This window comes from Carettochelys insculpta, chromosome 1 (genome assembly GCF_033958435.1).
Source record: "Carettochelys insculpta isolate YL-2023 chromosome 1, ASM3395843v1, whole genome shotgun sequence".
NCBI classification, from domain to species: domain Eukaryota; kingdom Metazoa; phylum Chordata; order Testudines; family Carettochelyidae; genus Carettochelys; species Carettochelys insculpta.
Window position 1 is genome coordinate 116,300,033 of NC_134137.1, and position 17,743 is coordinate 116,317,775.

The 17,743-nt window shown below is 43.2% G+C and overlaps 1 protein-coding gene across 1 annotated transcript in view; it reads left to right on the forward strand.

The window, feature by feature from the left end:
- Positions 1-17,743, forward strand: part of MYO16 (myosin XVI) — a 622,320-nt gene that overhangs the window by 309,417 nt on the left and 295,160 nt on the right. Inside the window, exons 11-13 of the mRNA XM_074983196.1 lie at positions 7,219-7,329; positions 11,070-11,135; positions 15,715-15,842. Coding sequence (XP_074839297.1) covers positions 7,219-7,329; positions 11,070-11,135; positions 15,715-15,842 — 305 coding nt within the window. The remainder of the gene's footprint in view (positions 1-7,218; positions 7,330-11,069; positions 11,136-15,714; positions 15,843-17,743) is intronic.

A 17,743-nucleotide genomic window follows, 5' to 3' on the forward strand; every position in this document is an offset into this window, starting at 1 on the left:
CAGCAAGTGAAAATAACGGGTAACAAGTTTAAAACCAACAACAGGAATATTTTCTTCATGCAGCTCATGGTAGGCCTGTGGGATTCCTTTCCAGAAGGTGTTATGAAGATCAGGACCTTAACAGGGTTCAAAAAGAACTGGATAAATGTGTGGTGTTTATATCCATTAATGCCTATTAGCCAGAATGGGTAGGAATGGTGTCCCTAGCCTCTGTTTGTCAGACACTGGAACTTGATAAGAGGAGAAGGATCATTTCATGACTAACTGTACTTTTCACTTTTGCTGGGGCATCTGGCATTGGCATCTGTTGGAAGACAGGATACTGAGCAAAGATGGACCTTTGGTCTGATGCAGTATGGCCATTCTTATGTAACACCTCCCTGGAGGAGAAAAGTAATAATAAACACATTTTATAAAACTTTGATAAGGACCTAATGGCTGTTCTACCCCCCAAAAAAAACACTTTTTCATAGTTTGATACCTTGAGACATTCTAGGGCAAGCAGTAATGCCTGTTTATCCCTTTGAGAAGTTTGTGATCTTTTTAAAGGTAAACAGTTCCTGTTTCTTGATTTGAATGTTTTTTAGATTCCACCTTATATGTATCACTTCTGCAAAACTAAATATTGTCCATGCAGAGTTCAAGAATAAACAGTTTATGTGGAAAACTTCCATATTTTAGAAAGTGATGGTGGGGAAACAGGGAATAATAATGGTTGACGTTTGATGATATTCAGACCTTTGCAATATTGGAAAAAGTCCTGGGAATGACGGGTTACTGAGCAGAGTTTGGGTGATTAGTCAAAGGTACAGACTTTTTATCACTTGTTTCTGAAGGTTAGTACCTGGATATCACACATTCCACCTCCCTGACCCCAGCTCCTTTGGGGCCTACGTGGTCCCTGACTAAGGATTTTTCTGGACTAGGGGAGATCAGTCCCCTAGTGATTCCCCATCTCTGCCTCCAGGCTCCCCTACCAGCTGTTGGGCACTTCCTGGTGTTGGCTTCTGCTTCCCAGCCCTGATCCCTGACCCCTGCCCTCGACTTGGGCCACAGCTCCCCAGACCCAGCTGCAGCTCACCACAGCCTGCAGCTCCCTGGCCATGCCATGCTCTGTGGCTCCATGGGGCCATGCTCTCCAGCCCCACCATGCAGCTTTCCAGCCCTGCTGTGAGCTGTGGCTCTCTGGCCCCTACCATGGGTTATGGCTCTCTGGACCCACCATGGACCACTGCTGGTGGGTTCTGTCAGAGCTGGGGAGCAGCAGATTGTTGCCAGGGCCAGAGAGCAGTGGGCCACAACGTGACCTGGGAGCCATGACCTGCAGCGGAGGCTAAGGAAGAGCCAGCCCATGGAGGGGCCTGGGAGCCATAGCCACATCTAATAGAACTGGAAGGGACCTTGACAGGTCACCAAGTCAAGTCCCCTGGCCTCACATCAGGACCTATCATCACCTTGACAGATTTTTGTTTTAATCGATTTGCACCAGGTCCCTAAATAGCCCCCTCAAGGACTGAACTTGCAACCCTAAGTTTAGCAGGCCAATGTTCAAACCACACCCTCCTGTCTCCCACTCTCCAACTCTCTGGGCTCTTCAGCTCTTTGGTTCATCATCGTCCATGGTCGTGCCAGACCAGGGATGTTGCTGGACCATAAAGTCACAGATTTTAGAGGTTCAACCTGTATTTATTGTGTTTAAATGTGTGGTAAATGCAGTCATATAATCACAGATCCTACAGCTGGAAAGGACCTTACGAGGTCATCTAGTCCACCCACTGTCTTTAAACAACTTACCAGTCCTGGAAACTTTCCCTGCAGCAAAGCCCGCTGCCAGCTTTGTCCACATATCTCCTCTGGAAATACCATCACTGGACCCAACCAGGTTACTCACAGAATCACAGGCACTTTCTCATGCTCCTCTACTAACATCATATATGCCATCATGTGCCAACAATGCCCAGCTGCTTTGTATATTGGACAGACTTCTAACTCCTTTAGACAAAGGGTCAATGGGCACAAAACAGACATCAAAACACTCCAGATCCACAAACCAGTTAGTCAACATTTTAATGGAATGGGACATTCTGTCAATGACCTCAAGGTATGTGTGTTACTGAAGAGAAATTATCGCACCGTTTTAGAAAGAGAAGTGGACGAGCTGACTTTTATATTCAAGTTCGGCACATTAACACATGGTTTAAGCCGGGACGGGAACTTTCTGAGTCACTATAGGGGCTCGTCTGCATTCTTGGCTCAATCTAATTCTTGATCTTCCCCCCACCCCTCCACTCTCTGATTTGCTCACCTTGATTATCTTTTTCTCATTTGTCCTCCTTGCTTACTGTTTTTGGTTCTCTGTGTCTTAAATATTGAGTCTGTTCTGGTCTGGCTATGGTCTGAAGAAGTGGGTCTGTCCCACGAAAGCTCACCTAATAAACCATTTTGCTAGTCTTTAAAGTGCTACTTGACTGCTTTTTGTTTTAACAGAATAGTGTTCCACTGCCACCCTTCTGCTGAAGCCTTGAACTGCTGCTTTTCCTTTCAGAGCATTTTACTGTCTTACGCAGCTATGTACCACAGTCTGGATGCAGCCTGCTTTTCATTGCTCTGTGTGCCTACGCTTACCCTATATGCAATCACAAGAGGTGTCTGATGTAGATGTAACCTATGAATCGAAACTTTCTTTGGTCGGTATTTGTCTTTTACTAGTACTGATCAAATTAAGAGACACATTTTTGTGAGTCTCTTTTCTTATCACATGATGTTGAAATTTGGAATATTACCTTTCACATACATTTTATTTTGAAGAATGGAACGAAAATTACAAGGAGCCAGGGTGAGATGAGTCCTAAAGTGGTTACTAACATGCTTTTGTGTATTGATCCAGGTGTGATAGGGTGGGCAGAGCCTGGCTTTTATCCCTTCCAACATGTCACACTACAGTGCCAGTTTGGTGTGCTGGAAAGTAAGCGGCACTTTTGATAAGAGCTATAAGTTATTCCACACCATACACCATCTTACTGTAGGGAAGCAAAGCAAGAGGATTATTAGCTGTCCCGGGGCTACTCATGGGGGGCTACATCTTCTGCATTGCCCCTGACAGAGAGCTGTTCCAAAGGCACAGTTTAGCTGAAAGATAATATATCCCATTATTAGGATTTCATTCTAAGTTCTATTCAAAAGCGACCCGAAAACTATACACTTTTCTTTAGTAGTTTTCACATTGGTTCATTCTGTAAGAGTCATGATGGTTGTCACGTAGCACACACATTATTAAATGTGTATGAATAATTTCTGAGTTCTGTAATGTAAGCAGTTTAATTTTAGGAAATTATAAAAAAAAATTAAAAATGAAATTGTCCCCGATACCTATTTCCTTGTGGCCTTTAATACCACTAATAAACATTTCTCCAGAGATAGTTTTTGGTTTTGCTTTGCCCTGTGGTTTCTGTGAAGTGTATGATTTAAATTGGTGGCTCATTATTCATTAGGAATAGAGCCCTGGACTTTAATGAAGGCAATAATAGGATTGGTAGTGGAACTGACCAGAAACTGAACAGAGCAGTTCACTCTGAGTCATTTGTATGTAATGTATATCATTGTGCAGAATGATATCTAAAGGTGCAACAAGTTTGAAATATAAGAACCATTCTCATAAATGCATGTCGTGATTCAGGCAACCAGTAAAGAAGAAAAAGAAAAGCAGTAAAGAAGAAAAAGAAGACGATTAAAAAAAAAGCTTTTTTTGTTATTAAATCCAGACATAGAGACTGTCACATCTTTTGGTGCTCATGTCCTGAGAGCTGTCTTTCTTGACACAAATCTTGGACTATGAGAATATTTAAGGTGAACTCAAGTGTAAAAGGCTACATAGTTGATATTTTACAATTCTGGAACTGTTTGTGATTCTATAGATGTAAGGCCAGTTGTTTTATACCAATGGATGTCTTGTTTTTCAGTAAAGATGATAAGCAATTTAAACAGTAAGGACCAGTAGGGTTCTGTGGTTTTGTCTAATATCACAATGGCTAGTGTATGAGTGTTTTTTTTTTCTGGTTGCTTGGTTGATTGGTTGCTTGGTTGGTTTTTTGTTTGTTTGTTTGTTTTGGCATAAAGATGGAGGCTGAGTGTATTCATTCAGTGTGTGTGCATCTTGGGTATCTAATTCAATCTGTTATGAATTGCACCTATTTAGCCTTTGATTGACAGATGGTTTGAGAAAAATATGTTTGCTCTGTTATTTCCAAGGATTCACATCTGAGGAAAGATACATAGCACCAATTCCTGTTCATCTTGGCTACCAAAGAACTCAGGTAGCCTGAGCAGGCCTCCCAACCCAGTTCTGAGCTCCAGGGCAGAACAGTCAATGGGCCCGCAGGCATTCACAAGTCACACGTGCAGACATAGTTCATCTGACATTTGGGCAGTGTTGTGATAGTGCTTGCTGGTGCTAAGCGAGCTGCCAGCTGCACTGCTGGTTGTGCTTTTCTGGCCTTTCCATATGCCTGCCAAGTAGGGTTGCCAACTATTTAATCATACAAATCCAAAGACCCTTGCTCCACTCCCTTGCTGAGGCCAGGTCCCCCTATCTTTTTCCTTCTCTGAGGCCATGCTGCTCACTCCATCACTCCTCCTTGTCTCTTGTTCGGCTCCTCCCTCCCACCCTCCCTCCCTCTCTTGCCAGGCTGTGGCAGAGGGTTGGGATGTGGGAGTGGGGAAGAGAATAGATCCAGGCTCTGGGAGAGAGTTTAGGTGTGGCAGAGAGTGAGTGGTGTGGGTTCTGGAAGGAATTTTGGGTTCAGGGAGGGTGCAGGATGTGGGCTGTGGGAGATTGTTTTTGTGCTGGCTCTGGGCTGTAACGGAGGGTGGAGTGAGAGGTTGGGCTCTGGGAGGGACATTGGATACAGGTTCTGGGCTGGGGTAGGATGTTGGGCTGTGGGAGTTGGTGAGGGAGAAAGCACTCACCTCAGGTAACTCCTGAAAGCAACTGGCACATCCATCCGGCAGCACCTCTTAGGTGGAGGGGAGGGGGCAAAGGGTCTCTGCACACCACTGCCAGCAGGGACCATCTCCACAGGTCCCACAACTGCAACTGTCAGCCAATTAGAGCTGTGGAGTCAGTGCTCAGGGAACAGGCATCATGAAGACCCTCTCCCCTCTGGGCTACAGGTACATCTCAGTGATTTGTCAACAGAAGTCACTGTCAGAGATTTCCCAACAAAACTTCTGTTGACAGAGTGTGGCCACACACAAAAGCCAATCAGCAGCACACTCTGCTCTGTCGACAGAGCAGCCAGATTGCCTGGCTGCCCTCTTGACAAAACACACACCCAGAAGAAGAACAGAGAGAGCTGCCCATTGTTCTGGGTGCCCTGTCTCTCGAGACAAGGCCCCCAGAGCATCCTCACAGCTTTTTTGTCAACAGAACATGTCAACAGCAGCGTTATGTCTCATGGCTGAGAGGCAGAACGCTGCCGGCAAAAGTGCTGAATTTTGTCAACAAACTGTTGACAAAACACATTTTGTGTGTGGATGTTCTACAAGTTTTGTCAATCAAACCAGGGTTTTGTCGACAAAACTCACTAGTGTAACCATAGCTTGGGGCTACAGAGATGTGCCAGCCACTTCTGGAAGCAGCATGGAAAGAGAGTGATTAAGAAACACACTTTAGCTCCCCGGCAGTGCTGGTAGGGACAGTGACCAGGGGTCCCAGGGTAATTGCCCCCTTTTCCTCCCACTTCCCACTCCCTGTTGGCGGGCCTAAGCTGCAGTGTCTGCTTATCCTTTCCAGCTTTTTTTTTTTTAAATAAACTCCAGATCAAGAAAAATGTTACTCCTTTTCATGCTCATGCCCTGAGAGCTATCATTCTTGACATAAATGTTAGGACTCAAACCACTTTACTAACATCCCGTTTAGTTTCATTTCACAGCTGAAGAGACTGAGGCACATACAGGTTAATGGAATTACCTGAAGACCCGCTTTGTCAGATGCCACAAAAGCTTATGCTCCAAAATATTAGTCTATAAGGTGCCACAGGACTTCTTGTTGTTCTTGCAGCTACAGACTAACACGGCTACCTATCTGATGATTGACCTGAAGTTACCCAAAAAATCAGTGGTAAATTTAGAAAAAGAACCCCCACATCTCTGGACTTCCAGGACCAGACATTGCCCCTATTAAAATGATTGGCAAAACTGCCATTGACTTCAAGATTGGATCTTCAGCGTTCCTGCACTGATCACATTAGTCAGTTGTTGATGCAGTAACATTATCAATGGCATTTTATATTTATTTTGGATAAAATGTAAATTTTCTAGTTTTCACTTCAAACACATTTCTGGCTGACTATAATCTATTTTATACCTTCTTCCAGCATCAAGAATCGTTTGATTCGGCCTGCATTCTCAGCATAGTAGTACTCATGGCCCAAAGTGTCAGTCTTTACCACATTTTATAGCAGTTCTCTTACAGTTGATTTATTTATTTATGTTACTTTTATAACATATAAGCTATTTTATTTTGTTAATGGATTTTGTTTCTATAATATTTAGATTGTGTGCTCTCTAGGCCTCTTATGTCCCTCTATGTTTGGAAAACACTAAGCACAGTTGAGTGATACGATGAAATAAATAATAAACTGTTGTGACTCATACATTAGATGCTAAGCACCTTCCACTCCTACCGGCAATTTAAGTCCCAGCTCTCGCTGAGTTTTTCCTCTGCTATGTTCTGTGCAGCTGAATTCCAATAGCATATTAACTTCTATGTGCTGAGAAAGAGTTGAGATGCTGCAGTAATATGGGAGGTCTCTTTGGGGTTGGCCAGTGTGTTATTTACAAGTGCATTAACTTTCCAACTCCTGATCATCTTTATCAGAAGCAGTTATTGGAGAGAGCAGGAGTATTCCGCTTAAACTCAGAGTCTTGTCATGTTTAGGGACTGCAAGTAGCATACATGAACATTTCTGTATACTTTCTGTAAAGTCCTCAATAAACCAGTACAGAATAATATGTCTTAAAAATGACCATATCACTAATTTACTTCAGTTTCCTAAATTAAAGAATTAAGAGTGATTTCGGAAGTAAGATAACTTTCTGGTTACCTAATGCATTATCTCAATTGTAGTGTTTGGAGCTGTAATTGAAACTGGGGCATTTGACCGGAGGGTGAATGGTTATGAAGTTAGATTATTTGAATGTATTATTTATATTTTCCAGGTCAAATTAATGCCTCCAGCACCAAATGATGATCTGGCTACTCTGAGTGAGCTAACAGACAGCAGCCTACTCTATGAGATTCAGAAACGTTTCAGTAACGATCAAATATATGTGAGTGACTTTGAAACTGTTTACAGCAATATTTTTATTCAGTTACCTACAGTCAACTTCCAGTGATGAGCAATTAAATGAAATAGGATTGGACTATAAGTAATTCCAGTTAAGCAAAATTACTAGACATTAGACTGACAAGTATTGCTGACTAATATTAAATTGAAGGAAGGAATATGTGTGTTAAACCTAGAAGTACTCTAATTTAATTGGAACTGTGTGAAATTAGAAAAAAAAGGATATAATGAATATGCACAGATGAGCCTGTATGTGTATTTACCAGAGAATACATGCTGGTAAAATGTAATAGGTACATGTGAACTCTTTCCTCTAAATTTTCAAGAGATTTCTGTCTTTAACTCTATGTGCACAAAATTTCATGCAGGCTTCTGATTACAGTAACTGAAATGGAATGGAAAACAACAAAAAGGATCTGATTCCCTGTTACTTTTTTCTGTAATTTTACATGAATAATTCTCTAGATATTGTTATGTTAATGATTTAGACACACTAAAATAATTACTAGATGATTTACATGCAACATTTTTTGTTGTTCTTGCCATGGTAAACAGAGAGAGAATCCTGTCAGGTGTAGATTATTTCAAAAGTAAAATCTACATATGCACATTTCAGGCATCCCTATTCATAGCTACTTACCCTTTTCTACCTTATTGAACAGCTGATTAGTTAATTTATATGTAAATGTGAAGTGTGTGGGTCTGTTTCATGTAATGAATTGAAGCAATGTGGTCAGACCAGCAAAGTACAGAGATTCAGAATGTCACAAACAACAAGCAACTGTAAATACATCTGAAATTGTATACAGAAGCCACATTCATAGGTACTAGGATATTGGTTGGTTCTGACAATGTTGTTTGGATACTAAGATTATATTTATGTTCCTGTCTATTTTTATTTCTAATGGAGTATCCTCCATTTGTTGTCATTTTCAGAGGTACTGAACATGCGTAAGTCTGACTTAAAGTCAATGGGAGCCACAGATGCTCCGCATCTATGAAAATTGGAACTAAGCATTTTTCTTAAAATGCTTCACCTGACTTCTCATTCTCAGGATTGACCCTGAGGTTTTGATGACTCCCTTCTCTTGTTTCTCTTTCTGGCCTAATTAAATATTTGGTTTTGTTCAAGACCACATGAGTGATGTCAGCATCATCAATCAGTGCTGTTCTGGTTAACAGCTGACGTTTGTGCAATGAGTGGCTATCCCCATCAGAACTGAAAAGCCTCTCATCCATTATTTCCTGGGGCTCCCCCATCTCAGAAGGGAAAAGGACCCTAGAGGCCATTTCCAATCCAGATCTTCCTCACCACAGCTGTTGCAGAGAAGCATAAACTATATCTGACTTACCCAAGTGGGGCTTTATTCTGGGGGTAAAGAGCTTATTGTACCCATGAGTGGGTCAATCTAGAACTGGTGGAGGCAAACGTCCAACCCACCCCCATCATTCCAAGGCCCTGTTTCCCATGGGATCCAATCCCCTCCCCCTGAGGCAGGCCTCCTGCTTTCAACATGAGCCTCCCCAGTTCCAGAGCACCAGAAGGGCAGCCAGTGCACAGACCCAGCCTCCCCACCCCTGCAGCATGGGGAAGGCAGGCATCCCCAGTCTCCTGCCCTGGAACTAAGTCAGGCTTTAGTCAAAGAACACTGCAAAGCTTGTGCAGGGAGACAGAATGGTTGCAAAAACATCTTTAATTCTCCCACTGCTCTTCCCATGAGCTTTCCTGATCCTGGGATTGACTGGGCTCAGACCTGTTCTTTGACATATGTTAGTGTAGCCTTCCAGATTTACAGTGGGTTACAACAGCCCCTGGTGACCTTTTACGGACATGGAAATCAGCTAATGGTAGCAAATTCAGGCCACATTCTCTTACAGTTGGCAACTAGTAATAGGGTTGCAAAGGACTCCATATAGCATTTCTACAGTATCAGAGGATCACCTTATAAGCGGGGAATCCTGCAGTGCATGGCCAAGAATCTGCCAGTGCTGGCTTTAGCACACTTTTCTACAAAGGAAGTGACATACAGCTGCTCCAGGGGCCTGGGCCTAGTGATTTGACATAAATAATATTTTTGTATTTTTTGGGCATCCGCATATTATAAAAAGCAAATCTAGGATTGTATTCTGCAACATAATTGTTTACATGAAAATAAGCTATTATGCATATTCTTTTTATACAAAAGTAAAGTGTTATGAATAAAAACTAATGCAGAGATCATAGTGCTGTTTGACATACAGAAAACTGCATGGCCCTTTCCTCCAGGAGACAGCACCAACCCCCTGAGACAGTAGAGAGAGAGTCTCTCTCAGGCCATTGTTTGTTTCCTGGTTTTATTGGTGTTTTATTTTTGTTTGCTTCGTTTTGTTCTGCTAGGTTGTTTTACTGACTACAGCTGAAAGCATTTTTCTTTAAGTAAGAAAGTGTTTGTGGGCAGACTATTATAAAACCACAGCAATAACAGAATTATTTAATTAAGAAAATGGTGAAAAACACTTGTCTCTGTTTCCGTACAATGTAAAGCCAAAAAAAGAAGTTCACATTACTTTTAATATGTGAAAAACCAACCAACCAACCAACCACTGAACTTTACTTTTCCTTTACAACCAAGACTATCATGTCAGTCATCAGTTTCACAAAGCACCTTCTGGTGTTACAATTTTATAGACCAATCATAAAAACACATGCCACTAAACAACTCTTCAGTTTTTATTTTTATTTTCTATAGTACACAGTATTAAAATAATAATCAGGGCCAATGTGTATTTCAGGTGGCTTGCTCTTATTTTCATTTGTTATTGTTCTTAGTCGAAAATACTCGTCAACTGTCTCAAAGTATGAACAAAATTCAAAATTGAATAGCGTTTTAGGAAATCAGTAGTACCAGCTTGTATGTTATCAGAAAGGTGGTTTAAAGTCACCTTTTTATATCCTGGTTCTAAAGGCCATCCCATCACTGGCTTGCTGTCTGGTAACAAGCTACAGTAGCCTTGCACTGGCTGCCTGTGCCCTCAAAGAACTGATAGGGTAATCCTGTATGTAGGCAATCTGGCCACTGGGAGATGTGTGGAGACATTATATCTAGTCCCTTGGGAGGTGAGTAAGAAGTAAGGTGCAAAGCATTCAGGATATACTGGAGAATGTAGCCCAGTGGATTCATGTAGTAGTGTGTGTTCTAATACCAAAGGTGGAACCTGGCCACATTTAGACAGTACACATTTTCTCATTGACTTGTGCGGAGCCAATATGTGGGATTTTATGTATTTATTCATTTATTTATAGGTATAGTGTGGTATCATAGTTAAGTTGATAAGTGTCTCCCATCCCAATAGCAACTTTTTAAATATCCATTTAGTTTATCTAACTTTGGTAGCATTACTTGCTCAGTCTATCATAAAGTGGCAAGCGATTCATTTTTGCTACATTTAAGAAAAGGTCAATTACAGATTCATTTAATAAACCTTACAATATATGCAATGCCGTTCTTTTGCTTATCATTTTCCTTTTGATTACATTTTTATGATAATACAATCTGAATTGTACATTTGGATCTTAGTTTGTAACACCAATTATTTTCAAAGCTCTGAATTGTGGAGCTATGAGCTTATGAAGTTGCTGGACTTCACATGCATTCACCAAAGTCTTTTTCTGGAAGAAAATTATTAACTTCCTGAAAGATCTATTTTATCATTTCTTAAAACTATTATATCTTTTCCCCCCAGACCTATGTCGGAGATATACTGTTGCTTGTTAATCCATTTAAAGAACTTCCAATTTATTCCAGTATGGTAAGCGCTTTGTTCTAAAAATGTTATGATGCAGATTTACTTCCATGCAGTTTCATCTATACAGAATGTCTGGGATAACAAATAAATTTAAAAAATGACTTTGTTCTTTTCATATTAGGAACATCTTGTTTGAATTTTGCATTAGCAGCAATAACTTTAATTTGACTAAGGCATACAGTGTCTTGTTCGGATCTTTATGAATGTCTCCTCTGGGCCATAAACATATTTATTTTGTTTTTTAATGTTGCCTGTTACTTATCTTGCTCTCCTTTAGTGTTACTAGTGTGAAACAGCAATCATGTTCGAGGTGACAAATAGCAGAACAATACTTCATTTGTGCATTTCTGAGTACACTCATCCCTCGTTTAATGAGTACTTCACTTACAAGTACTCGCCAACATGAGGGATGCACATATTTACCACTGTTCGCTATCCAAGTGAACTTCCCCCGCTCATATGAGCCTGCCGCCAGGTCCCTGGCTGGGGCACAGGTAGACGTGCAGTCCCATGGCTGGAGCAGAGTCCGCCGCGGGGTCCCTGGCCGGGGCATAGGGAGATCTTCAGTCCTGTTCAGCCCAATCCCAACACTCCCCCTGCGGCAAGTGCCCACACATCCCCCCCGGCCTCACCTCGCCCAGTCCCAACATTCTCTCAGCTCACAGCTCCCCATGCAACCTCCTCTGGGGCGCCTGGCACTGGCCACTGTCGGCAGACAGGATACTGGGCTGGATGGACCTTTGGTCTGACCCAGTATGGCCGTTCTTATGTAACCCCCCCAGCCTGCTCCCAACACCCACCCCATTCCCTTCCAAACCTCCCTGCCCACTGCACCCCCGCTCCCCACCCAAGGTACCTCTGCTGCAGCCAGGAGGAACATGCTACCACCTCCTCCACAGGAGCCACCTGGAGGTTTTAACCCTCCCTCCCTCCCACACATGGCCCCAAACTGCCCCCAGCCTTTAACCCTCTCCAACCCCCCACCAACCCAAGGTTCACTAACCGTTCCAAAGCAGCGCCACCTGCTGCCAATCCTTTGCTGAGTCTGGAGCATTAAGAACCAATCAGACACTTCTACATGTAGTTTAATGGTAATTTAATGTCCCTCTTATGAGTTTTCACCTATGAGCAGAAAGTTGGGAACCAATTGTGCTCCTATAGCGAGGGATGAGTGTACCATGAGAAAAAAAAGAGATACCTGTAGAGGAGAGGGAAGGCCACAACCCCTCACTACAGTCAGTCTCTGAGGCTGTCCTCATTCGCAGCAAGACTGCAGTTACTCCAGGATCAGTTCCCTTCAGCAGGGTCAGAGCAAATAGTCAGCAGCCCTAGCTCAAGGCGGAGCAGCAGTCACTTCAAGGCTTAGTGCGCCAAAGCAAGGCTGAGGAAACGAGCAGTCAATAATTATATACCTGGCTTGTTCAGGATGGGGCAGCAGTCAGTGCAAGGCTCAGCAACCCTCAGCAGAGCTGAACAAACAGTCCTTTGGCCAGCCCGATTTCAGGGCAGGGCCAGCAGTGAAGCAGGGCTCAGCTCCTTTTAGCAGGGCGGAGCAAACAAACAGTAAGGGTATAGAACCGGAGTGGAGGAAACTGCCACCCCAGGACGGGTGGGAGGGGATGCACAGGCCCACACGCTCCACTGCACCTCAGAGCAGGGCCCTAACAGCAGCCGTCAGTAACTGCTGGTCAGTGGGAATCCAGACTGCAACACACTGACGCAGGCTCAGGCAGTGCTTCAGCCCCACGAGCGCTGGCTGCCCCTGTGCTACTTCCTGTCTCCCTCTCCAGAGACTCCTAAGGGTAGTGGGCAAACAGCAGGTGAGGAAGCTCCTCAGGGCTGCTCAGTGACAGATGCAGCTAGTCTTTGGTTCCAGCTTAGTCTGTTGGGCTCCCCCTCCCACGGGCCAGGACAGAAGTGTCTGATCCTTCCAGGGGCTGCCCTCCTAATGAGCTTGCAGCTCCCCCTCTCCTACTTCCTGTCCTGCAAGTTAGTCTCCGGGGGGCAGGGCAAGGGTGCTCCACCCACCCCGGCTTCCGGAAAGAGTTTTGTTTCTCTGGGTGGGGTGAAGGCCACAACACCTCGCTACAGTACCTAAAAGCAATGGCTGGATGGGGCCAGGGCAAAGCTCTCTTTCACCGATCCAATCCACCCATTTTATATATAAAGAGTCTGACAGTTCAGTGTCAGAACACTGATACTCTTGCGATGTTGGCACAACGTTAATTCACTTACGTGCCATGTTTCAGTTAATGTCAGGCATTTTAGATGTGCGGTGTCAGTCTGAAACATTCAGTTTTGCCTGTTGTTTATCGTTAGTAGTAGATGTGCCTGGTGATGTTCAGATCTTTAACTGAAGTAATTTTTTTATAACAAATGAAAGATGTGCGTGATTTTTTTTTCCAGTGATAGTATTTTTCTAAAATGAAGGCTGGAGTGAGCGTTTGGGGTGAGGAGGGGCAGAAGGTGGGTGGCTTAAGGCAGAGAGTTGGTGGAGGTTCAAGGTGGGGTAGGAGTGCGGAAGTCAAGGCCGGTAAGGGGTGCAGAACTTAGGGCAGGGGTCTCAAGACGGGGCTGAGAGGTGGGGTAGTTACCACCATGGCTGTGAGAGTGACCTTGCTATGGCAGAAGCTCCACCCAAGGGGTCAGGGCAGTGGTCCCTATCCAGCAGCTCCTCCTGGGGGGAAGGATCTGGGGCTGTGTGCTTATTGGGTGGGGGGCTGTGGCTCTGAAGGCTGGCCCTGGCCTCCAGCTGCCTCCTCCCCAGGCCTGCAGCTTTTCCAGAGCTTCTTTGCTTGGGGTAGTGTCCAGTCTGTCCTGAAGCTTGTTGGGGGTGGAGCAGCTCCATGGGTTGACCCTGGACTCCAGCTGCCCGCCCTGGCCCTGCACTGGTCTGAGAGGGCAGTGCTTTGGGGGCTGCCTCCAGTGGCCCCCTTCATCCTGCATCCTGTTTGGTGTGGCACTCCAGGGTCTGACCAAGCTCCAGGGCTGCCCCCTGCCTGCAGTGCCTCCAGTAGGCTACAGGCTATCTGGTGGGGACTAGGCTCTGGCAGCTGCTCCTCCCTCCTGCAGATCCCCCAGAGTCAATGGGAGCTGCAGGGATGGTGTCTGTGGAGGCAGTGTGCACGGTGCAGAGCCACCTGGCTGCCCCTATCCCTAGTCACTGAGGGACGTGACTTTGCTTCTGGGAAGCCCTCAAAGGTAAGCAGCTGCCAGAGCCTGCACCCCACTCCCACACCACAATCTCCTGCACAGCCTGGACTCCTCTCCCACACACCCTCTGAAACCCTCAGATCCACCACCCCAACCTGGAGCCCCCCGGTGTACCCCAAACTGCTCATCCCAGAACACACACCCCCTTTTGCACACCCAAGCCTCCTATCCCAGCCTGGAGCCCCCTCCCATACCCTGAACCCTTGTTTCTGGCCCCACCATGGAGCCAACACCCCAGTCGGAGCCCTCACCCGCTCCTGTACCCCAGCTCTCTGCCCCAGCCTGATAAAAATAAGCAAATGAGCAATGGTAGGGGAAAGCCAGCTATGAGGAGTATGGGAGTGGAGCGAATGAGGGCCAGGGCCTTGGAGAAGGGGCAGTACGAGGATATTCAATTTTGTGTAATTAGAAAGTTGGCAACCCTGTGCCTCAGCTTAAGACCATGATGGGATAAAAATAATGAAAATTCTAAATGATTAATCAGGAATCCGATCTTGCAAATATTTAATACATGAGCTCAGTGGGACTAAACATGGAAGTCCAATTATTGTAGGATGGAGTCCGTGGTTTGTAACTCGTTGAAATATTCTGCTATTCATGACAAAACAAAACAGGTTTGTATGAGAATATTCACTTTCTAGGGTAGGCAAGTAGCGCTGTATTGTCTCATCTAATGCAGAAATATAGTTACTGAATAAAAATAGTACTTAGGTCAGGCTCAGCACTTTTTTAAATGAGCCAAACTGTAGATATTTACAAGCCAATTTTTCTGAAGGCTATTATTCTAATTACTTAACAAACCTTAAATGTCAGGTTTGTCTCAGAGGAAGGTAGGCTAACAGTAGGATAACTGATTTTGCCACTTTTAGCCAATGAGAGTAGAGCCTGCTGCTAATTATGTGTATTACAGAAATGTTTCTAAATTGCAAATAAAGCATTACCGGGAGACTGCTGTGTCATATAATAAATTAATTAACTTGTGACCTGATTTCATTGATCTCTGTCTTATTATTCCAGAGGGCAGCCATGCTATTTATATTTAATATTTTAAAATCAGGGCGCTGAAGGATTATCTTATGAAGTGTGCATAATATAACTTAATATATTGTCTGTTTTTTTTTAATTGGCCAAATCTGCACAATTGGTCACCATTATTATATTTAAATACAAAAACAGTATATCTTCAATCAAACTCTTGTGATGAGAGTGATATATTTATTACTTCAATTAAATACTTTATTAATAGTTTAAGATACCCAAGTAGTTTGTTTATAACATCGAGGGAGCCTAGAGGAATCCCCTTATTGAAGAGATGAAACAATATTTGTTTAGAATTTGCCACTTGTATTAATATTCAGTTATTTTTCAGGTCACTCAGCTTTACCTAAATGACTCTAGCAAACGGTGTTCCTCACTTCCACCACATATATTCTCCTGTGCCGAAAGAGCTTACCACATGCTTTTCCAAGACCGACGTCCTCAATGCTTTATTCTCAGGTGAAAATCTATTTTTCTATTGAGTGATTTATAAGTCATGCCTTTGAAATGTTTCGCCCCGAGGCTCTGCAGATAAGGTTACCTTTTTTATTTTCCCCTCCAACTGATTTATCTTATTTACTCATCTACATCATATATTGCCGCATCACTATGTGAAAGAAGATATTTAATTCAAGGTAAGCGTTATTTGTTTTGTTAGGGAAACGTCAGTTTCATTGCACTGCATCTTTAATAATAACGATTTGTCCACAATCCAAAATTGTTTTTGTTTTAAATTATGTCAAACTTCTGAACCAGGATCCAAAATGTGGAGGAGGGATTATCCAAAGTGTCAGATGTAGCCTAGGACATGGGAGACATGAGTTGAAGTCTCTTCTCTGTCATAGACTTCTTGGGTGATTATGAACTAGTCTTTCTGTGCCTCAGATACTCCTCTCCAAAATGGGAATAGAAATAATTTTCTGAGGTTTTGCTATGATAAATACCTTATAGTTCGTGGGGCTGTCTTCTACTATTGTACTAAGTGCCCTGTAAATACTTAAATTTGACACAAATAGCCAGTCAAACTGCAGTATGGTTATGAAATTTGAGGTAAGTGGATCGACATAAATACGTCTCTTTATTGTATCTCCCTGCTGTCTCTAATCTTACAATTAACTTGCAAACTCTTAAAAACAGGACCTGTGAGTATATGTGTGTACAGCTATTGTGGGGCCACAGTCTCTAACTAAAACCATAACATAAAATAAAAATAATGCATGGAGAGGAAAGGAATCCTTCATCCAGTCTGAGGATAAACGGCAGGCTTCAGCAGCTCCCATGGCTGCTGCCCTCTGATCTCCCCAGAGGGGAGAAATTGGTGGATACATACAGAAAGAGATTTACTTTGTCCCACCCCTGTCCAAAAAAAACTCACCAACCAAAAAGAAAAAAAGAAAGAAAAAAAAATCTAATGCCATTCTACGATCAGTCTTAATTTGGGTAAGAACTGTGGGCCTTGTTTGCATTTATGCTAAGGCTCATTTATATTGCCCTCACGCTGAGTGTGATTGTACTTTGCTCTCTCTCTAAAGGGGCACTATTGCAAATGACAGTTTGGCCCTATATTTTCATTTTGGAGTTCAGTTAAAATGTCTCCTGTGGTGTTTAAATTTCCTTATTATCATTTTCCAGCTTCGTTTGTGCACCTTGTGCTTGGTCCCTTTGCTGATCTACCATCTGATTCCACTCTTGTCCATCACGCGATCTTCCACAAATTAGCAAAAGAGCCAATTGTTCTGCAGCTCACCTGCAGTTTGTCTTTCTATAATTTTTTTCAGCTTTCTGCAGTTCCTCATATTTTCTCTTAAAAAGTCCCTTTTTCTGATGCAAATATACTTCTTAAGTCTCTTCCCTGGGTTTTTGATGTTCTGAGCAGATTCTTACATTTTTTAAAACTGCAATTAACTAAATGCCTCTTTGGGTTAAATTTGCTGAAGTGCACGATAGTACAGTAGGGATGCATTTAACCAAATGTTGTAATGTTTTGTGTGGATTTTTTTCCCATTTATTCAATGTAATTTTGTTTGGGTTTTTTTCTTCTAATATCTCAGCTGACTTGTAATGGTCCCTAGAGGGGAAAAAATGCAGGGTGCCGTTTGTTTTAAAATATATTTATGGTACAGGTAGAAACTCTCTAATTCAGAACTCTCTTATCCGCCAACATCTGTAATCTGGCGTGACTTTAGTTAGACAGACAACCACTTATCATGGGTGTGGCCAAGTTTCCCATGGTCCCATGAAGTTTGATTACAGCCACCAGCCCTGGCTTTCAGTTTTCTCTGCTGTTGTTTAGCTCTAATTTACCCCTAAATATCTTCTAAGAGCCTGGTAAACAGTGGAAGTGTTGGTAATGTGCTAGA